Source organism: Chiroxiphia lanceolata, chromosome 3 (genome assembly GCF_009829145.1).
Source record: "Chiroxiphia lanceolata isolate bChiLan1 chromosome 3, bChiLan1.pri, whole genome shotgun sequence".
NCBI classification, from domain to species: domain Eukaryota; kingdom Metazoa; phylum Chordata; class Aves; order Passeriformes; family Pipridae; genus Chiroxiphia; species Chiroxiphia lanceolata.
Window position 1 is genome coordinate 49733423 of NC_045639.1, and position 23667 is coordinate 49757089.

Here is a 23667-nt window from a genome sequence, read left to right on the forward strand (position 1 = left end):
GAATTCCTGCATGTACTGGTTTTGACTGGGATAGGTTTAATTTTCATCCTTATAGCTGGCACAGTGCTATGTGTTTTGGATTCACTATGAAAGTGATAACACACTGACGTTTTAGTTTTGCTGAATAGAACTTACTCTTTATTGATGAACTTGTATCTTACATTGTAAGATTCCATTTAAATTATTAGTTTTTGTACCTCTTAAAAGAGCCAAAAATAATACTGATTTCTAGGGATATAGACATAAAATGTTTTTAAACGTGTATTAATCTCTTGAAAAACTAGTTGGTGCAAGAATGTTTCCTTCTTAAAATCAAATATGTGTATGTTCTTTGCAGGCAGTATGGCTGTCATTTTTCCACATGGGATAATCCTTCTGGAACAGGTGGTGAAAGTGAGGCTGCCTTTGTGTGCAGCCTGTCTTCACATAATACTCAGGGATAGATAGTTTCTCCAGTTTCTGGTAAAGTTTTGGCATACGTAGGACAGCGTGGTCAATTGTGCTGTGTTTGTTATTTGAAAAAGTAAGATTTTATTTCCTTCTCTCCCAAGAAAACATGTAACTGTCTCAGAAGTTTTGAAGCAAACTTCCTTACGGTCTAGAACAGCTACCTTAAATTTGAATTAAAGGAAGGGGGTAGGAATACTTTTAATAAGAAAACTTCAGTTATAATTAAGTAAACTTAAAGATTTATTTAGATAAACTTCATTGCTTTTTCAATAGAGTGTTCCCTGTATAAATTCCTGTTAACTTCACTGTATTTGGTTCATGTTCATAAATGGAAGGATTCAGAATGTTAGTTGAGGTCAGGACTTGTTTTACCTGTGCAGACAATTCTACTTGATACAGATGTCTTGTGCCTTAAATATAGTAACAGTCCTCTGTGGTACTTGTATATGATCTTGTTATAAGGTATTACTTTCAGTTTGGGATCTGTTTGGCAAGTGATATATTCCAAAAAAATATTTGAGAGACAGTTGAATCTGCACCAGCTGATAAAGGCATACTGCTGCATTATGGTACCAAAGGGGTAACAGGTGAAGTTTAAATCATGATGAGAATTATGATTAAAACTTCGAGTTTTATTCTGAATCAGTAAATTTTTATAAGATATTGGAAAAATATATTAATTGTGGGGATCTTTTAATGTCTGAGACGCTATGCATAGATTTGCAACCTCAGTGGATTCTGCTTGATCTTTCTGTTTTATGCTTTCCTTCAAATTGCAGCACTAATATTAATCATGGAAAAAAATGTCAAAACTTTTTTGCTCTTGAGTACTGAGATGATTTTTCAGCTATCAGATTTCTTTTGGTGATCGAGACTATTGCTATCAACCAACCAGTACTACCTAAGTTTATTGTACTTTTTTCACTATAACTGTCACTGTAGATATAGCAGCCTGTTGTACCTGGAGATTATGCTGCACCTACTTACAGGTTTGGTTTTGGTTTTCAGGTTTGCAAGAATTTGTGAACTGTGTGATAGCAAAGGATAGTGCTCTGTACAAAACTTTATTGTACCCAGCCCATAGTATTGTTAGTTGGATTATTTTATAAAACATAAAACACGTATTTTCGTTGCAGTTTAAACAATATTTAGCTGCATTACTAAATATAACAAGTGGTTCTATAAAACTAAGAATAAATAACCATAAAACAAAAGACTCATTATTCTCTTTCAGTGATTTTTTTCCCATCCCTTCATGTTCCTTGCAGAAACTGTGGTAGCAGTCATCCTTCTCCTTTGTGCTCAGTTTATCAGATCTTTTTATGTTCTTAAGCATTAATGCTGTTTCAACAGTAACAGGTTGTTGCATTCCCTTCCTCTTGAGATTGTTTTTCAAGAAAAGAAAGTAGTGTTCATTTCTCAGATTTGTCCTTCCTTCCTTACTTCTATAAAGCTTGCTTTCTTACTAGTTCTTAAGACCTATTTCTACATAAGTGTGTGTCAGACTATTCCATTTGCACTATGGGGTGCCTACTATTGTCAGAGTGTGGGAGAGTATGTAAAATGTACTGATTGGATTGTATTGCTAAGCATAATATAGATATTTTAATTTCCTAGTGTCAGAGCTTTTTGAAACGAAACCTTCTCTTTACTGAGTCTCTTTACTGTTGATCTCTTCCTTTATTTGGTACTATGTTGGTAAAATAAAAACAAATGTTCTGTATTTATGCAGAGTTTCTTCTGTAAAACCTTTTTTTGCTGAACAAAAATTTCATGTACAGGATGAGCAAGACTTTTTCACTTTGACACTAGGAGACATCACGTGAATCATCTAGGTTTCTGAGCTACATGTGCAGATGTGATATTGGTACAGACAATCTGTATTCTAGCAAAATCTATAGTGATTCCACAATACATAGGGAACAAGATTAAATTTCACCAAGAAATATTAAACTTAGTTAATCTGTAGTTTACATATATCCATATTTTCTACTACTTTAGACTGGGAAAATTATTACTGAAGACTCCACTCATTTAGTGTAGCTGTTTTCTTCTGTCACTTAAGCTCTGGATTCTCCCAGTCATATTGCTGGAAACTGTCTTGTTTCTCTGTATAACTGTATGAAATATGAAGACGTGATCTGTATATAATCAGTTTGGGCAAAGATGGCTTGGATTTGTCTCGTGAGATTTGCTCTTCACCTAATAGTTATTGCTTAAACTTCCATTGCTAGTTACAGTTCTTTACTACTCATACATCCATGTTTCCTCACAGAGGACTTTATTTAGTCAGCTTTTTTCTGCAGATTTCATGTGGCATGGCTTAATCATTCCATTCCTAATTTTATGAAAATAAAGATGGTCCTGTATATATGAAAGATTTATAGTAGATTTCTGTACTTTCCTGCACCTCAAAACTGCCATTGCTATGTTAGAGTATTTTCTTCAATAATACTTTGTTTTCGTCATCATAATTTCAAAAAACCTTACTACCTCTATTCTCATTTGGCTTATATTTTCAGCCCGTGCTTGCCTCTTGTGCACATCCATATAGACACCTCAAAATGTCATATAATACTTGGACATAATAATCCCATCCCATGTCTTTTGTTTGGACAGTATGATTTTCCCAATAGTGAAAAATTTTGGTTAGCAAAGCTCAAATAATTGCTTGCAGTTATTCTCTGTGTGCTACCTTTCATTGAAAAATGCTTTAGTGCTACACTGAGGAGGATGATTTTTCCCCTCCTTAAGCATATCACTACAATGAAGACAGTATTTTTGATGGATAAAGTATGACTGAAGGTACTACTTAAGAACAGAAAACTTGCCATGGGTAAATTAGTACATACTAAGAGCAGTATATTTAATTAGTAATTTCTCTAATTTGCTTAAGCTGTCTAATGTCATTGAGGAAGATGTAAGGATAAAATGATAAGATACACAACTTGTGCTGTTCTGTTTTTTCTCTTCTCTTGCATAGGCTATCCACTCTGTGGCTTGGCATCATGAAGGAAAACAATTTATTTGTAGTCACTCAGATGGTACCTTGACCATATGGAATGTAAAATCTCCTACCAAACCATTCCAGACAATCACTCCACATGGTAAGATGAAAATGGATACCAACTGTGTTTGGCAGCTCTTAAAACACAGAGGACTTGTTTTTAATAGCAGTGTGTTTTGCAAAAAACCAAATATTAAAAGTACACTTGCAATGCAAGTAAAAAGCTTTCTCTGTCCTATCAAATTCTGGTAGATTTCACTAAAAAAAGTCTTTATGAAATAAGAATCCAAATCAGTGTAGTTTTCTCTAAATCTCTGTACTTCAAGCTTGCCTTTCACGCAGTGGCATTGATCTCAAAGTTAACTAATGCATATTTTTCAGGGCTTGCTTTTTGCTTGACATTGCAATCCCATATGTTGTTTAAAATACATATAAGGAAGCATCTGTTTTACGTTTAAATGTGTAGATTACCACGTCAATTTCTGGAAAGGTTTGTAACAGAGTAAGACTAGCATCTGGTCCAATGTTCCCGCTTCTGAGAGGTCTTACATTAATGTTAATGTAGGAAATTAACATTGCATGTTGTTATTCTGTGAAATATGCTGCTGCTCTTCAACTAAGTTCTATAAAACCCTAAGGTTACAGGGTGTGCATGTCTTAACAATTTATTTACTTCAGATTCTAAAGTAATGTAACAGTGAGGATAATCTGTGGGGTTACAATTGTAGTGCAGAATGCTGTAGTTATGTGTCCTGGTTTATCTGTCTGAGCCTCTAGCAAGGCCATGTTTACTGTACTGACCATGGACTAGAGTGGAAAAACAGAAGCTGTGGATTTCTATATAATCCTGTACCATTTTTCCTGTCGTTGAAAAAGAAACTGTTACTGTAGTAGTAAAACTACTTAGACAAGACTAATGTTATTTTAATATCTTTTGACCTCTTTTAATAAACATTATTTTTATTATGGGCTGGAAGTTAAATTTTCTGCAGAACTTCATAGTGGTATTGTATTTTATCAATGATCAGATAGAAAAGATGTATATTTACACTACACCCTTAATTTCTGCTGACTCTATGAAAAATTGTATCTATAGTAGCTTCAGTTGCCAATAGTGCACGGTTGAGGAAGAGCAGGGTTTCATGCTCAATTGAAGTCTTAGTCCTGAAGGATAACACTTAGGATAAACTTCACTTTACTTGTAAACTAACTGATTTTAATTGCAAAATGCTTGACACAACTTAAACTTTAAATCTCCTAGTGCTACTTAAAACAAGACTTTAGGGGATGATTACATGTTTGAAAATATTCTGCAACATTTAGGTATAGGATTGGTGGTTGGTTTTTTTGTAAACATTCTACGTTGGTGTATTGAGAGTTTAACAAATTTTTAATTATATTATTCCAAGACATACTCTATAATTGTCAAAGTTGTTGAATATATGTTTATATGAATGTTCTACTTCTCATGTTGGATAGTGAATTCCGTTAATTTCCATAATGAACTGTAAGATTAATATAAGAAAATAATTTACTTTAGGAAAGCAGCTGAAGGATGGAAAGAAGCCAGAACCCTGCAAACCTATTCTTAAGGTGGAATATAAAACTACTAGAGCTGGGTAAGACTTCTTTTGTATGCAAAATGAACATATATAAAAGAAATGCAGTGCTCTGGCAATATACATTGTTTCCCAGTTGTTGGGATGAATATTCTGTTGCTACTGAGCTATGGTAAAATAGCTTTGTTTTAGTTTTGACAAATCAGGTATTGATGAACAAACTACAAAAACATATATAGGAACTAATTAATATACACAAACCTTAACTTAGGTAAAGATACTGCTAATGCATTATCTACATGCTTTTCATGCTACTAAAATTTGTGTGTATTTTTGCTAAATTTTTGAGACTATTTAAGAAAAGAAAGGCTGATAAAGCACAGAAGACACCAAAACACAGACATGATAAACTGAACTTCAACAAATAATGGCCTGATGCAAATATTCTAAATTCTGAATACATGTTCTTCCCCAAAAAAATGTTGTTAACAGAAGCTTTTCTAGTAGAATGCAGTGATTTACACAGTGAAATGTGCCTAATTATGCACATTGAGAATGTAACAAAGCAGTAATTGCAACAAGAGGCTCAGATGGAATTACATATCTAGAGTAGCGTGTTTTGTTACCAAGACTGCAATTAGGACAGATGGATTTCATGAACTGTGTGGAATTTCTTTTATTTGTGGTTGTAAAGTGCTTTAAAGTGCTAGAGTGAAAAGTGCAATGTAAAGAAAATATTCATGAAAACTTTTTTTTTTTTGATTGGTTGGTTGGTTTTGTGGGGGTTTTAATTTGGTTTTTGCGTTGTTCAGGGTTTTCGTGGGTTTTTTTTTGTTTTGGTTTCAGTTTTTTGGGGGATTTCTTTTGGGTTTTTTTGTTTTCTTTTACTGTTGGGGAGGGTGTTTGTATCACTTTCATTTGTTTTCCAGGTGTTCAAATCTATAGAAGATTGTTATTGATGCAATATAGTTTACTACAAATTGGTGTACCCATACTTATATCAGTGGCTTTATGTGTTTTTATTTTTTGCTCAAAGTGGGCTAAATAGAAATTTCAGACTGTGGCTAGCTCCCAGATATATGAAAATCTATGATCAGCTGGAAAGCCATGTTTTGCTTGCAGAAATCTACATCTGTCTGCATAATCCTTTCTCAACTGAAAGATCAAAAGCTGATCTAAAGAAAGAGAAATAATCAAAAAATGTCAGCTTCAGCAAGTCACAATGTTTGCAATCAAAAACCTTTTATTCTGAATAGTCATTCTGAAGGAGAAGATTAGTTTGAAGCTTGTTCTGTGACATATTATTACAATGTGAAAACTAGTTGACTTTTCACACAGTTTAAAGAGGAGCTTATTCTAGTATAACTTCTAAGAATACATGGGGTTTTCAGGAGGCACATCTTTCCTAGTGTTGGGCTTTTTCTTTGGTTACACCTCTCACTTGCTCACTTTCCAGTGTTTCTCCAAGCTGAATGTTTTGCTATATTTCAATTTAATATACTCTCTAATGTTTGCTGTCTTCAGTGTACTGTTAAATCTATAATTGTTGATACTTATCCTGAAATTTAATTAAGAAAGGGGGTGAAAAAAACTCACAACAAACAAAACCCCACTAGTTTGCACTGTGGTGGTGAAGCAGTGCACTGAAAATCTCCATTCATTTGCTGCTAGGTGTACTTCAGTTTGAAGTTTGTTTTCAGTTTCACTTGTAATCTTACAAGAATTTTAAGGTGAGGCAGAACTACTTTTCAATACTTAAAATTTTGATAGATTTTCTCTTTATGATCTGAAATTGGTTACATATGAACAAGATAAAATTTTAACTTTTATGTAAAGCATTGTCATTTCTTGTTCGTAGTTTAATTTCTGTAGCACAGAGGAGAATCACTTCTGGACAGGACAAAATTTTTTCTAGCTACTGAAACAATGTAAGAAACAAACCAAATAAACTTGTTTCTGTAGCAGTCTGCTATAACTGTTCTTCAAAAAGAAAATTTAAAAAAAAAATCACAGAAGAAAATGAAACAAAATAGCTTAAATTTGAGGTACTATTTAATTCATATTTAAGTTATATTTCAGTTCTTTATCGTGAAAAACATTCATTTTTTCCATGCTTTATATTGAACCTCTAAGATCTTTCTGTCACCCCTTTCTTATTTCCCCCTATCTAGAGTGCTCAAAGATCTAGGTTGTTTCAGTATCTCCTCCTGCGGAAAACACTCTGTTGATATGATCTTAATTGTTTTCTTTACTGCTTCTAATTCTAATAAACTTTTTTTTTGAGAAAAGGTGTTTGGAACCCCACGAAAGGAAGGAACATGACTGATGGTAACCTGTATTAAGGGCTACAGACACTATTCTTTTTACTGTTGCAGCTCTTATTAATCCCTTCTCATTTTTTTTCCTCCATTATGTTCTCCATATTGCAAAGCTGGAGTCAGGGAAATGGGAGGACATGATGCTTTTTCTGGTTTTTACAGACAACCTATTTATTTTCTAACTTGGTGGCTTTTTCTGTTGTGGGTTTTTTTGGGTTTTTTTGGTTGGTTGGTTTTTTTAAGTCTAATGCAGATACTGCCGGTGAAATCTGCAGAGCCAAAGTGGCTCAGGTAAAGTCTGTGGCTTTATCTCTGGGAGAATACATTTGGAAAGGTTGCTATTGACAGCTTGGGAGTCAAAAAGGCAAATTCTTGTTATATTCCTTGAGTAAACTGGCATAATTTTACAATCCCAGAGCATAAGGTCGTTGTACTGCAGCTATTTTTCATCTAAAATGCTCCATCTTTTTGTGACACAATGAATTCCAAAGGTAGGTTACCTTTTGAGCTTTCTGAAATGGCTTCCACATTGACTTTTATGCATACTTTTTCTGTCTAAAGTGAATCTAGAGAAGCTTTTGAGCTTCCTAGTGCCACTTCCCACCCCTCTGAATTCAGTCCTTCTTAATGCCACTTCCCACCCCTGGTGATTCAGTACCTTATAGTATTTACTCTGGTTGATGTTAGCATTATAGTAAAATTTTCCAAGCTTATTATTTTCTACTAGAGCTTTGTCTAATAGAATTTAGAGCTCAAAAGTCTCCCCATAAAATGTAATCAAAAAGAGCATTGTCTTGGTAGCTGATGCAGCTGTCATTGACTGACTGTAGAGCAGTACTTTTTAGCAAGATGGATGTATATATTTGGGACCTAGAGTTTATGTAAATAATGATGTCTCCTGCGAAGTAAAAGTTCTTGATCTGTTAATTTAGTTTGAATAGTACTATTTTATTGTGTAAGCTTGTCAGTTCAAAAGCACACTTCCCAAAAACAGATTTGTAATTTTAAATTTACTACCTCAGGATTGCCAGTATTAAGGCAAACTAACTCTTGAAGTCCTTTCCATCTTTATACTAGCATTAACTTTTTGACAAATTTACTTATGGTTTGAAAAGTAAGCTGGATGGTACCAATGGCTTTATTTCTGTACATACTGTTTACTCACACCTCTGGACTGCCAGAAACTGGCTAACATTTGACAGTTTACTTCTAAAATTTACTAGAAACATTCTCCAGGGTTGTGAGCCATTTGGCTCTCCATTGTATCATGTTTTCATATACTGCAAGACCTAATTCTGTGTTTTCTGAATTTTTTTTCAATGAAACATTGCCCCCCTTTGTAGTGAATTTCTTATAGTGATCTCCAAGGGATTTTTACAGATTTAACTCATGAGGAAATTTGTGTAAGGGGATTACTTCCAAACCTGCTGAAGCAGAACTGTTTCACAGAATCTCTGTATGAGCAGCTGCTAAAAATGCTACATAGCAATTCTCTAAGATTTGAGCACTGCTTTTTGTTAAATTACCAAAGTTGGTTCGCTCGATGTAAAGTACAAATCTCTTTAACTTTTCTTTTAAATTAGGTATTTCTAATTACATTCATGTGCACTAACCTTTTAACATGTACCACAGCTGAAGAACAACACTTTAATTAGAAAATACACAACTTGTGCTCATGGTAAATCCATGGTTTCATGAAAATATGAAAAATTCATATGGAAACCTGTAGCTGTCTTTCTGGCAGACTAAAGTCAACTTTAATCTTTGATTCATTTTGAAAAATCCTTGTGACAGATCAGTGTAATCTATTCCTATCCCCATTCCTTGCTTCTTAAGGATATGGACTGGCAAGCCTGCCCAAAGCAGTCTGATTACCTGGAGAAATAAAACCAGGAGAATCCAACACACTGTCATGTCACTGTTTTGTATGAAAATTAAAAACTAAAATTTGTCACTTTAGTATTGTCAGTTGATCTCAGTGAAGGTGTAAGTCCATTAATTTCTGCAAATTTTCCTGACAGCATTACTGCTTAAAAAACCTAATTATCTATATGGACAAAAAAGTACTGCAATAAATCATTCCAACACAATGAGATATTGCACATACGTCACACCAGTATTTTTCTCTTCACTGATATCCTGAAAAATATCAGGTTAAATTCAAGTTTGTAACTTTCTTCAAATTATTTCATGGACCTGAGCATAAAAGATTGTGTGAAATTTCAATATGAAGAGCTGAGATTGAATGAAAACTTGGAAAAAACTGAATCCTTTTCTAGAAATACACTTTGTGCTACTGTTGGAGGCAGGATATTTAACTCAACGGACTTTATGGTCCGATGTATGGTCTCTTCCTCAGCCAGCAGTATTCTTTGATCTTATCAAATCTTCAGTCACAGGTCTTTCTGGATGATCAGGCAGATTGTAAAGTAATTGTAGAAGCTGGAAGCTTGTCTCAGTCTGCTTTGCCTTCAATGCTACAAACACAGAGCACATTTCAGCCAAGCCTTACATTCATGAAGACCAACATGTGCATAAACCAAATGCTTTATAGACATCTTTTTTTCAAGAATAAAGATGTATCTAGTCTCACATTAGTGTTTCAAATGCTAACTAGTGAAAGCCATTTAGACAGTATGGGAAAGATGGTGTTATAGGAAAGGATAAAAAAAAGTTATATCTCTTCAGCCTCTTTTTACAATATATCAGGATGGCTTTTTTTACTAGAAATTTTCTCCAGATACTGACATACTAGCTGCTTCCAAGAAAGACACAAATGAAGGGTAGGATTTCTACATAAAGTGAGCGTAAAAGTAGATCAGAGATAATTGTTAGGCACTCAAAGTGCCTATTTTTCTTTCAGAAATATAATGTGGAATTTGAGGCAATAGTCATTAATGGGTGACATTTATTTCTTGAGCTATACTTATAAACACTACTCTTTAAAAGATATTATGTCCTATTTCAAACATAAGAAGTATAAAATGAGTGATGCTTGATAATCAGGAAATAAAAAATATGTGGTAAAATGAATATATTTACTTCATATTGTTTTTCGGTAAATGAAATAATAGATTATATGTTATGTGCATATTTAAAAAATATGGGTGTATTTAAAAATATGTTCCTCTAAAGGCTTTTTAAAAATCTTTGAAGGGAAGCCTCTAATCTGTTCTCAAAACTAGATGAAATATTTTTGCTTTCTACTCAGCTATTTGATTATGCAGTAGGAGTAGTCTGTGACACAGTAGTTTCCTGAATTTTATGCATGGTAGTAGGGGGGGAAATGGCTAAAATGTCTTGAGTAAATGTGTGCTGCTACTTAAAAGATGTTAGGTCTTTGAAACTTATCAAGCTTCTCTAAGGCAGTCATATTACTCTATTTATTCCTGATTCTGCTAGACTGTTTTATATTATGGATGAATGGGGCTGTTGGCAAATCTGACTGCAGTTCAGTAGAAGAAAAGCAATTCTAAAGTTGTACAAAGTTTTAAAAAATCTCATTTTGCCAAGCAGTTGCAAAGATTGGTAAAATAAGCAATATGGAATGAAAGGTTTGGAGAAGATATCTGAGTTAAAACAAGAGTTTGAGGACTATAACTTAAGTTTTGAAACTCACACTCAAGCTGTATATTGCATGGAGAACTGGTTTGCATTATCTTTATCTCTGCTTAATGACATTGAACTTTATTGTAAGGTTGCAAACCTGCCCAATATCCTTTAGTATATTATCTTGACTTGATCCTAAATGCCTCTGCTTTATTCCAGGGAGCCTTTCATCATTCTCTCAGGAGGCTTGTCATATGACACTGTAGGAAGAAGACCCTGTTTAACAGTTATGCATGGAAAAAGTACTGCTGTGCTAGAAATGGATTATTCTATTGTTGATTTCCTAACCCTCTGTGAAACACCATATCCTAATGGTAGGCTCGAGATTTTTTCTCAGTACCTTAATTTCTTGTCTCTGGAGTTTTATCCCATCAGAATATTCTTGATGACTATTTCCTTTCCATTTTGTTTCTGGGGATCGGACTTCAGCAGCAACATCTGTTATCCCTATTTATCTGAAGTTTGGTTTACTTCCCAAAGCATTTTAGTAGCATAGTTTATTATAAAGCCTGTTTTGCTTCTAGAAGGAAGCAAGTTATGCAGTACATATTTTTTTTTTAATCCCAAAAGCATGTGCAGATAAAAAGTAGCATTACAACTTAAAGCTGTAGTTACTGCAGCAGATGTGTTCACCAGTACATATTTGAGTACATACTATCTTTCCACCCAATGCTAAATCGTGAAGAGCATTTGTGTATTATTTTTACTTTTAGTGACTTTGTTCATTCCAATACTTACATGAAGTTCATCACTAACCTATAATCTCTTTTCTGCAGCAGGTGATTTTTTTATCATAGTTTAGCTAGTTGTCCCAGATGAATAGCATTATGTTGCTGATGACTACAGTGTTTTTAGCTGTCAACTTCTATCAGAGTATATAAAACTACTTAGCTTGGAATTTGAGGTCTACCTGAAAGAGGGGAATATGCATTTCACCAGCTGCTTAAAGTTTCTTATTTTACTGTCAAGTCAGCTGTCTTTTAATCCATTTTGTAAGTGCTTAAAACTTAAACCCCGCTGAATATGAGGTAAAGAGTTTGGGGGTGGGAGGATGTTATTGTTGAGAAATTTGGCTCTATCATATAACCTCCTTATGCAAGTTATTCTGCATGTTCCTTTTTCTGTTATTTGAGCTGTTGAAAATATTGAATTAATGGAAGAGCAATTAACTTGGAGTATTCAGGAGGGTGAGTGTATAAAATATCTTCAAGAACTGTAGTCATCTAAGTGGCTTTTTCTAATCTTAACTGCTATAGTGCAAGGACTGATTACATTCTTGAGGCTATACATGTATGAGCTCCATTTACCAATAAGTAACTTTTTCTTCTTTTGTTTTCAGACTTTCAGGAACCATATGCTGTAGTTGTTCTCCTAGAAAAGGACTTAGTACTGATTGACCTTGCACAAAATGGGTAAGAATCTTGTGTAGTAATGGTTGGCTGTGGTGATCAGCCTGTTATTCTGCTCTATAGCTTTAATCTAGCATAATAACTCCCTGTCCAGAGCATAAAATTTTGAATATTAAATATAAAATTTCATCAACTGAACTGAGAATCTTAATATGTCAACTTTTCACAGCTTAATATGTAGTAGATGAGTAGAATATCATGTGACTTTTTCCAGGCTTGATTGACTAACAGAAATTACTTATGATGGTCTTTGTTATGATTGACTTGCAAAGTATTAATTGTTTGACACCTAAAAATGCAAAAAAATTAATGCCAAAATAAATCTACAGGCTTCCTTTTACCAAATCCAAATATGGATTTGTCATATTTTGTAAAGTGAAGTCTAGTCTTCATTCAGTTTTAAAAGATTGTTGTAAGCTTTCCAGATAGCTATGTATAAAATTCTTGATATGCAGTAAGTTTTCATCTGTTCTTGCCAATTTTTCCTTTAGATGACTTGAGAAGCCGTGTCTCTTTTCCCCTCTCAAAAAGGGGGGATAGAAAGGGGAAAAAACCACACATAGCATGCATTTCTCTCAAGATAAATGGTCTTTGAACACAGATATATTTACCTCTATTAGTATTATTGACTTTTTTCCTCATAAAGGCTCTGTCACTTTTCTGATGGAGATGGTGGGGAGAAGCATAAGTGTTTATGTTCTTCTAATTGGTAACTGAATGTTGCTATCTGTAGCTTTCAGAAAGTGATCTCAGAGTTGCAAGTAGACTTTGAAAAGCGCTGGACAGCTTTCTGTCTCACAATGGTATATTAATACAAAGTGAGACAGGACTCTTCCTGTCTTTTGCCATGGAAGAATAGACTGAAGACTTAGAAATAAATTCATATCTCCACATTACTACAATTAGGACTTGGTAACTTAATTTATTCCACAGGCCTAAATTAGTAAGCTTTTAAAAATATAAAGCTATAGGGAATAGTGGTGTTCTAGAAATACTCTATAAACAGTACAAAATTCCAATTCCATCTATCTTTATAGTGTACTAGATGAGCAGTAAAGTTGCATGTTTATTCATAATCTAATTCGATATGCATTTATTTTTCTCTGTACAAAAAGAATGCCAGCCTAATCTTCAGTACTTTACTTGTCTTCTGCATTTTAAAAAAAGGTTCTTCCTAGATTAACAGTCTTCCCCTTTCTTCCATTGAAGGTATCCTATATTTGAGAATCCCTATCCTTTGACTATACATGAATCTCCAGTTACCTGTTGTGAATATTTTGCTGATTGTCCTGTGGACCTCATACCTGCACTCTATTCAGTTGGTGCTCGTCAGAAACGTCAAGGTTACAGTAAGAAGGTACAACATCTACTACATTCATAGGTGTTTTAAAATGCTGAAAATCAACAGGTCTAAATAACGACTGGCCATACTAAGACCAGAGCTCCGTCTGACTCATCCTGTCATGTGTCAAGCCTTGTCATGTTTTCCTGATGTGCTCCCATCAATTGCCATATCACTGGAAACTAAAGGAATTTTTGGAACAGGGATAGTGTTTATAGCCCTTGTTGATTTTTTTTGTTTGTTTGTTTGTTCCCCCCCCCCCCCCCCGCAGAGGATATGTCTAATTTTTTTGAAGTCCTGTGAAATACTGGATTCTGCAGTATCTGCAGTAATTTCAATGGCTTAACTTTGAACTGTATGATATTTTCTTCCTCAGTGTTTTTATTAATCTTCCAGGAATGGCCTATCAGTGGAGGCAACTGGGGTTTGATCACTCAGAGCTATCCAGAGATAATTATTACAGGGTAAGTGATCCCATAGTGTAGTAATAATTTTCTTAGCTGATTAAGTAGAATTGAGACTATTTTGTTCATCTTTTAGAACATTGTTTTTTATGAGTGGTTTGAATGATTATGAAATTAGTTCACCATACAAGTCCTTGGCATAATGTCCTTGAGGCATTACTGAGAAAGTAAAGCAGAATGTGGAAGGGAAGGTAGTGAGTGTTTTCAGAGATTATTATTATGATGCGGTATTGTGATTATGTGTGTTTCTTATCTAAGTATCCTGGATCAAACTTATCTTATATTCTTTAATTCTTGGAAAATATCAAGTACTGTTTTAAAGCACAGGAAGTCCATTAAGTAATTATTGAGTTCAGTTCTTAAAGGGAAGCCAATTTTTTATTTCAGAAAGGACAATCAAATACTTTTGAGCCTGATCCTTCTAATACTACTGTAAGGAACAATTTAATAAGCAACATTTAATTTATTACTGTGCAGTGCATCACTGAAATTGAGAGCACTAATGAAGTTTTTGTAGAACAACCCATTAGCCCTAACGAGGATTACTGTCACTTTATACTACACCTTGGAGAGAGTTTGAGAGACAGTCCTGAAAAAATAGAGTCATCTGATTCTTCATTTTAAGGCTAAATAAACAAATTAGGTGACTCATTTACAGTGGGATACTGTATCTTTAGGCGTCTTCTTTACAAGTGTTGCTCCTGGTATAGGGCATATTTTAATAAGCAGCACATGGTAAGGTATGCCTCAGTATTTAAAATGGTAAATTAGTACAGTGGAGTCATCGGGGAGTTAGCCTCCAGATGTTTTTCTTATCCCTTCCATCCAAAATCATTGGAGCACATGTTGGTAAAATGTCAGCTTCCAATAAATTGTGAAAATAAAGTGTCACTAAGAGTACTAATAAAAATAGAATGTTAACAGTATACTTTCCAATCAGTAACAAAGAGGTCTAGCACTCCAACTAACCATTTTACCATCTTATTAATTTTTTAATATTTCATAGGCATGCTGATGGGTCAATCAAGTTTTGGGATGCCTCAGCAAGTAAGTGTTTTCAGTAGAGATTTTTTCCCTGTGCAGTAGGAGTTTTCTAAACTGATTTCTTTATTGGAATGTAATTGCAAACTAGTCATTGTCATTATTTCTTGCCTTCTGTAGAGTCAGTAACTTCACAGAAAATTTTTAAAATTATTTAAAATTAATATTTAAAATTAAGTATAGTTGACGTTATTTCTTAGGTCCTTCACTGTTTCTTACCACCTCAGAGTAAATGCACTGGTAGTCCAAAGACCAGTTAATATGGCAGAATTCTAAAATTTTTTAGAAGCGCCTTCAACTTTATTTTTGAGCATGAAGATGCATGACAGGGAAATGCATTCCTTTTTAATACAATTGATTTTCAGTAAGTTATTTCTGTCTTTTTGGACAGGAGAGAGGCATGTGTTCAAGACATCAGCTCTCCATAAATTACAGTATCTAAAAATGAGAATTGGAACCAGTAGAAATTTGTGCTACTAAAATGATTTATGCATTTGTGAAGAAAGGCAGTAGAAGAGTAAAATAAAGAAACTTTTCTTTGGAACACTGAACAGACCTGAAGAGTCTGATACTATTTTACATTTCTCATCTTCAGTCAAAGGGTCAATTGCATCTGATGGCCTACACAGCTCACAGTGAGAAATGCAGTAAGAATTCAAAGTAGAAATGACTGCATAGAGTTAGATGTTTTAGTTAATCTAGTTCTGACTAACCTTACTCTTGGTACTTAAAAGTTGTTTAAAGCAATCTTGGAATCGTCATTAGTTGTCTTTGAAAACCTGTGGAAAACTGGTGAGATTCCAAAATGCTAAGGCGTGTGTGGTTGTGGGAGGGAACAGATGCAATGTATATGTTAAAAAACTGGGAGGAGAACTATTTGGAGTGTAATAGATGTTTAATTTCAGTTTGAGGTGGGAGTAGAACCTGAGAGAGAGAGGAGAAGAGGGTTAGCCAGAACCGAGTGATTCTGTGTGCTTAAAAGATCTATTCAGCATAGATTTGTCAAAGGAGATTCTGTTAAAGACACTTAGTTTCTTCCTAAAACAGATAAATAAACCTGTTAAAATCTATTGATTTTAAATCTCTCTAATAGGACAGTCTTACAGGTGAACTAGGGAAATACGATTCAAGTAAAACCACTGAAATATGGAAGAGGAGAAAGGATGCTATAATTTAAGTTTTCCTAATGTTGCAATTAGTATTTATAGCAGTGATTTGGGCCATTGACTAAAGGATATGCCTGTGAAGTTTGAAAACAGCATGAAGGTATTTGAAAGAAAATTTAATACAGAATGAAAATTACAGTTGAGAAGGATACTATTCAAGAGGTAGCTATATCAAAGACAATTTACTTGACTATAGTATGAATGATGTACACTTAGTTTCTGGGGAAAAAAAATTGGACGTCTCATGAATTGCAGTCTGTGTTGCACAGAAAAAAATAATCACTGCTATAAGGAAGTGGGTATGTCTGTAAAACCAACATGGAGTAACTCACTATTTAAAACTGTGGAAAGGCATCACTAGAAGAGTTCTAGGAAACCTGTTATCAACAAAAATGTGGACTGATCAGAGGGCAGCACTTTGGAATGATCAGACAAAATAATATGTAAATTGGAGGAACTGGGGCTGTTACGTATGACAGCACAGGTGAGAGCCCATGGATTTGAAATACTGTGGAAAGAAAGAAAAGGAGCTTTACTTCCTCTACCATAGACACAACTATGTTGTAGATATGGCATATGTAACAAGATGATGTTGTTATAAGGAGATCCTGAGGAACAGTAAAACCTTGAGAAGCTGTGAAGGCTTAGTTTATAACTGTAGCTTAGTATATATCTCTCAGGATAAGTGTTGGGGTACTTCTTTTATACTAACTGATACTATATTGATCAAGCGGTGCACTGCATGGACAGAGGCAACACAGATATTCATTGCTTCTACTCTGCCCTCTTTTGCTGAACATAATATATTTCTCTATGAAGACAAGTTAATGAATTAAAAATTGAGAAGAAAAAAAATCTGTTTTGATCGAAACTAATTTTTGTCTTTTACTTTGTTCCTAGTAACGCTGCAAGTACTCTATAAGTTAAAAACAGCCAAAGTATTTGAAAAATCACGGAATAAAGATGACAGGCCAAACACAGATATAGTAGATGAAGATCCATATGCTATTCAGATCATCTCATGGTGTCCAGAAAGTAGAATGCTGTGCATAGCTGGAGTTTCTGCACATGTCATTATTTACAGGTTCAGCAAGCAGGAAGTGACAACAGAAGTCATTCCGGTAATTAGTTATGACCATTTTTTAATTTTGTAGGATTTAGCTATAAGAAGACTGTTCTAGCAATTTAATGCTTTGTTATCTTTTATTTTATTAGTGAAATGGACAAAAACAGTTGTCTCAAAATGAAGAGATGTGGTTTTTTGGGGGAAAAATGATTACTTTTGTTGAATTTTGTAATTAAATATCGCACATCAAGATAGTGGTTTTCAGTGAATGAGATGTGGAGTTGAAGAATTTCAAAGCTTTTAGGGAGTAGATTCCTTTTTTCCTTGATTTCTAATAATTATCATCTGTCCTGTCAAAACTGCAGTGTGCAGAGCTAGAAGAGTACAAGTGAGCCAAACATTCCCCAGAGTCTAAGGACTTTGGTGTGTTGCTATTTTATTCTATGTAAGATACAATGATTCTGTTACAAGAGTTTTAAATCAAACACACACATACAAGTTTATGTATACAAGCTCATATTTAATTATAAAATGTTGTATGTTATAAGCAAAATGTTAATTGTAATGTAGTTGGTTTTTCCTCCCACCTCCCGCCCGCAACACACACACACACAGACACACAACATAAACCCCATCCCCTTCCTATTCTGCTCCTTTTGAATAAGTCTTAAAGACCTGAGGCACAGGGGGTTTTTTTCTTCACCCTTCGTGGGGTGTTTACTTGTGTACAAGTACATTCCCTTCTGAGGAAATAGTTTTTTCTAAAAAATTTTTCTGAATCAGTCCCTAGCAAATTATTCTTAAGTACTAGGAAAGTTTTAAAAATACTATATATTCTTTGTTTCAGTCCATGAATTAAGTTCTACTTCGCAGATGATGAGAATAAAACAGTGGAAAAGTTTGTTTTCACTGCACTGCAATTAATACTAATATTGTTACTGATCCAGCAGAAGAAAATCTGAAGTCATGATGAACTTGCAGTTCTTTAAAATGTATGAGCTAGTTGAACACATTCAATATTGAACCAAGTCCCATGTGTACAGTGTTGCATCAGTATAAAGGGTAGCTGTCTATGTGCTTTTAGCTCTCGGTTTTACTATTCCAGAATTACATAAACCAAGTCATTTTCATAACTGAGAATGTATGTGAGCAGAATGATAATTAAATGGGTTTTCTATCCAGTATTTCATTTCTTTCAATATTAAGATGCAAACTTTTAAAAACTGGGAAATATATCAGACTTTCAAGTTCCAGTAATCTTCAGATATTCAGTCTGTAGTAGTTACTAAGACACTATTTCTGAAGACTACATAGGTATTTAGGTTGCCCTGTTTATTAACCTAGTGTTGTCTTTTAAAGGATGAAAAAGACCTGGATGTCACTTATCGCTACAATCTTCTTCTGCACTTCATTTATTTTGTATCCAGTTTTTTTGAAAGGCAGACTTTACTGATTTTTTTTTTTTTTTAATTTTAATTCACAGATGCTGGAAGTACGTCTGCTATATGAAATAAATGATATTGAAACTCCAGATGGTGAACAGGTGCCACCTTCATCAACTCCAGGCGCAGGTTCCAATCCTCAATCCATTGTTCCCCAGTCTCACCCATCTACTAGTAGCAGTTCATCTGATGGACTTCGTGATAATGTCCCGTGTTTAAAGTAAGCATATTCTGTTACACTGTCATTGAGTGTGAGACTTTATGAAAATATGCCATTAAAATATATGTACTTTGAAATTATTACAGATATGTAATTGCTGGTGAGAATGTTTTATTTTATAGAGCAACATTTTCCAAATATATGAAAGTTGAGCTCTGTTTTAAGAAATGAATATTGCTATCTTAATTTCTTTAAACTTCATAAGCTGATTTGGTAAAAATTTGAAAATCCTTATGTTATGATTTAGGAAAATTTGGCACAGATGTTAGTATACTTATAGGTGATCACTCTTTAGAGCAAACATTTTTCAATAGCAGCAATTTAATCACTGTGTCTCGTTGTCCATTGAAATGAATAGGAAACTTGATGTTCTGTGGCTGAATACATTTCATCTGTTGGTTTTCCAGAGCCTTAGGTTTTAGAGCCAAATCAAAAGTGGTGAAAATTCTTACAAATAGCTAGTGAGTGGTAACTCTTTAGGCTTATAAATATACATCTTTTTTGAAAACTCTCTAAGAGAACTACTTGATATTTTGAAAACAGAATTAAATAAACGTCCCATTGTCAAGGATCTTCACTTTGCATGATGCCTCATAGTGCTTGCAATATAGGTCTTTGACCAGTTTTTTGGTCTTTTTAAATTGGGAATTTTTCTATGTGTGAACTTTTACTCATTTGAGAAATGAAAATTAACAGGCGGCAATCTTTTTCTACTCTTCTACAAGAGTGCATTATGAGACCTCTTGACCATCACTTTTTCTAGCAGAATGTATATATCTTACAGATATAAAGTTAAGTATGTACTTTTTGTTTTCCGAAGTTTTAAGGTCCCAGCTTGGATTTTAATTCTTTCAGTGTGTCTATCTAGAAAATAACTAATTCTGATACAGTTACTTTATCTGAGTGAGGATTTTCAATTGTATTGATTGTGCCAAGTTGCAGTGGTGTATTTCTAAAGAAAATGTTATGCCTTGCTCTGAAGATGGGAAAAATGAAGTATTTGTCATCACCATTCTATTAGTTTTCAATTAGGTAGTGAATCAAAGGGGCCCCTAAAAACATGAATTAACAATTTCAACGTGGATTTTTCTTCTGATTGCTTTTATGTGATTTTGATCATATTTTTTACAATTTCCCGACTTTCTGAAGTCCAGTGTGCTGTAGAAATTAATGAACTCTGAGCCCCTAAGTTAAAAATGGAGACTATGGAGGGGAATTAATAAGACACCATGTTTTGTTTATTTTACAGAGTTAAAAATTCTCCTCTCAAGCAGTCTCCAGGCTACCAAACTGAGCTAGTTATCCAGCTAGTGTGGGTGAGTGGAGAACCTCCTCAACAGATAACCAGCTTAGCAGTCAACTCAGCATATGGCCTGTAAGTATATTCTACACAATTTTTTCATTATTCTGTCAAAGGGGTTGAAAATTATCCATTAAAACTAAGTGTCTATGTGTGTTCACATGAGCTTCACAGCAAGACAGAGAGGTAATCAGCCTCTTGTGCTTAGGAGATAATTCCTATTGGGTCATGGCAGATCCTGATTATGCTAGCAGCAGAAACAAATCATCATCACTCTTTCTCAGCTGCCACTGTACAGCCGAGAATAAGTGTCATTTAAGGCTCTGTCAGATAGGTTGGCAAGTACAATGACAATGATCTGTTCTACTCAGTGCCATGTTTTTACAAGAGAACACTTAAGCAATACTGCACTCTAAAATAGTAGTTTATAGATATGTTCGATCTAGGATAATTCTTAAAAAGTAGGAAGTCTTCAAATGCTGAACAGTAAAAATATCTTTACGTGAAAATTTACCAACATTTAACTAGCACTGTCTTTTCTTCCACTTGTCTTTTTCCAGAGTAGTTTTTGGAAACTGTAATGGTATTGCCATGGTTGATTACCTCCAGAAGACAGTGCTCTTGAATCTAGGCACTATTGAACTGTATGGCTCCAATGATCCTTATCGCAGGGAGCCACGATCTCCCCGAAAAACTCGGCAACCGTCTGGAGGTGAGCAACCCAAAACATGTTTTAAGGTCAGAAGAAAGGCACAGCTGGTCATCTAGTCTTACAAATATACTTTTCTATACTGCAGTTACATTCTTGCTCCTTGATCTGTTCCTAATAGCACTATTTCAGGTTTGTTAAATCATGTTTCCTTAAAAATTGTTGCTGAGTGGAATCTAGTGATGCTTGATATCATTACTTATTTTTTCAATGTAATGTTTGTTTTAAGAAAACATAAACTGGAAAATACTATGTGTAAGTAGATTTAAGTATGTACAGTGGATTTATGCAGTTTATAAGAATTTAACTTAATAACACAGCATGAGGAACTACCCGATATTTCTGATAAAGCTAGTACCCGTATCATATGCTTGTATAAACCCATTAATGTTTGCCAATAACCAGTGTGTTTGCTGGGATCTTTGACTTCCTGTTTTAAACTTTGAATAGGAATGTCCCTGATAAACTAAAGCATGTTTTGTTGTTTATGCTGTTTATGTTATGCTTGAGAGGAAGCCAAATAAACTTCCACATATAAACTCATAAGCTAAATAAATCTTTGAGAAAAAAAAAAAGTACTTTGATTTAAAAATATGCTGAAGAGTGTTCTTTTTCAGCTGAGCAGGAAAATGGCTTTTCAGTCAAAATGCCAAGTTTTTTGAAACCTAAAGGAAAATATAGTATTTTTAAATTTTCTTCTCCCTGATATGTCATGGATACTCCTAAATTATTTTAGGAAAACAGGTGAAGACAGAGCGATAAACAGTGTCATTGCTGCTGAAAATGATTATTTTTTTGATGGGAAATCAACTGTTCAAAAAACCCTTCTTCATGCACTAGTGTTGATTTCTTTGGGAGATCCAGAATAAAGTCCTTTTAAATTCTTCAGGTTATATGATATTCAACTGGAAATGTCTAGGATATATTTCATCAAACGTTGGTTTGAAAAAGATCCAGTTAACACTAGTCAGCTTATTTCAGCTCAGGAAACTTATCTAAAAATCGTTAATATAGAACAGAATGTACGCAGTTTGTATCCTGTCAGAAAAAAATATTTTCTTCTATGAAATGAAAAAAAAAAATTATTTTGAGAAAAAGAAATTACTAGTTAACTGTGTTAAATTGTCTTGGGAGTAAAGGGCTTAAATTTTGCTTCACGCACTTAGATTATAAACTGCCTTTTGGAGTGCTAAACATAACTTGTCTTTGTTTTCTTAGCATTCGTTATTTTAATGTATTGGATCCACATAACTGTTTCAACTGTGTCTCTAAGACATTCACGATTAAAGTTCTTTTTGTTCATGAAGCTGTTACATGAAGTCATATTTTTTTCATCTTAACATTTAATACTAACAATCTGCATGGCAAAAGCATTTTAAAAACCTGGTTATACAAGTTATTTGGCTGGCTTTTCTGTCTCAAATGTACTGTTAGTGTCTCCGTCTTTCCTTTTCTCATTGCTTCATAAAGGTATGCTGACTGTGGCTTCTTGCATGTGCGGCCTTTCTAACTTATATTCAGAGTCTGTGAAAAAGCTTCGCACCTCTTATATAAGTAAGTCATCTCACGGCATTCAAATATTTTTGAACATCTGAATTTGATTTTTTTTTTTATTTGTTCAGTCACCATAAGTATTTTTCTTAGTCCATTTTAAGTAATTGTTTTCCTTTTGGAAACTGATTTTAATCCATCACACATGTATTGTATTTCTTGTTCATGATATCTTTAAAAGAAACTTGAAGAAAAAGGCAACCATAATAGTCTCTGTATTTTGTATTTTTAAAGAAATAAATATCAAAATCAAAAGGAGATTCTACTTTTAAAGTTACTGATGTTTACAGACCTAAGATCTTAGGAATTTAGTGTTCTTTTACTATAAGCTTCCCTTGCTTGGTTCCCTTTCTGGCAGAAAAAGTTTCATAACTTTAGTTAGGCTATTAGTAGTAGTGATAATAATAAACATTGTGATAAACAGTGATTTTTCTACTACAAATGAAAATTTACTTCTGCAAAGATGTTTTTTATAAGGATTAAGAGCGGAGGTGTTTGTGTGTTGCACAATACTGTACAGAACCTTCCAAGCAGTTTTAAAGTTCAGGTGTCTATGTAAGGGAGGTAGCCCATCAGAACTATGATTTACCTGAGAGATTCTCTGACTTACAACATCAATTACAACATCTAAGAAATTGGAGAATGTAAAGCTTATTTTTTTAAAGCATAACACTGTTCCTTTCCATAGGATGTCACTTTTTTCCAACCCTTGGTAGAGGTAGGTAATCTCACCCCATTTTTTAATGGAGTAGAATAAAACTAAGCTACAGGAAGACTGAACTGGAGTTTAAAAAACAAACAAAAAACCAAAAGAAAAACAAATTAAAAACCCAAACACTTGATACTGTCATCCAATTCATAGTTCTGTCATTTTTTCCCTGAACAAGAAAAAAGAAATACATCTCAGACAGTAGTCTTAATAGCAAAAAACTGCTTTCTCTGTAGTCTTCAATCCTCTGCTGCCAAGGCAGAAAGGGAACTAGGCATAAAAGAAATGCCTTCACCTTAAGATGA

General features: G+C 34.0%; 1 protein-coding gene across 6 annotated transcripts in view; it reads left to right on the forward strand.

The window, feature by feature from the left end:
- Positions 1-23667, forward strand: part of STXBP5 (syntaxin binding protein 5) — a 99960-nt gene that overhangs the window by 47315 nt on the left and 28978 nt on the right. For all 6 annotated transcript variants that reach the window (XM_032682462.1, XM_032682467.1, XM_032682463.1 and 3 more), the window contains exons 8-18: positions 3434-3557; positions 4998-5076; positions 11103-11257; positions 12283-12355; positions 13562-13709; positions 14091-14158; positions 15165-15205; positions 17266-17486; positions 18915-19093; positions 20343-20468; positions 20954-21105. In XM_032682462.1, coding sequence (XP_032538353.1) covers positions 3434-3557; positions 4998-5076; positions 11103-11257; positions 12283-12355; positions 13562-13709; positions 14091-14158; positions 15165-15205; positions 17266-17486; positions 18915-19093; positions 20343-20468; positions 20954-21105 — 1366 coding nt within the window. The remainder of the gene's footprint in view (positions 1-3433; positions 3558-4997; positions 5077-11102; positions 11258-12282; positions 12356-13561; positions 13710-14090; positions 14159-15164; positions 15206-17265; positions 17487-18914; positions 19094-20342; positions 20469-20953; positions 21106-23667) is intronic.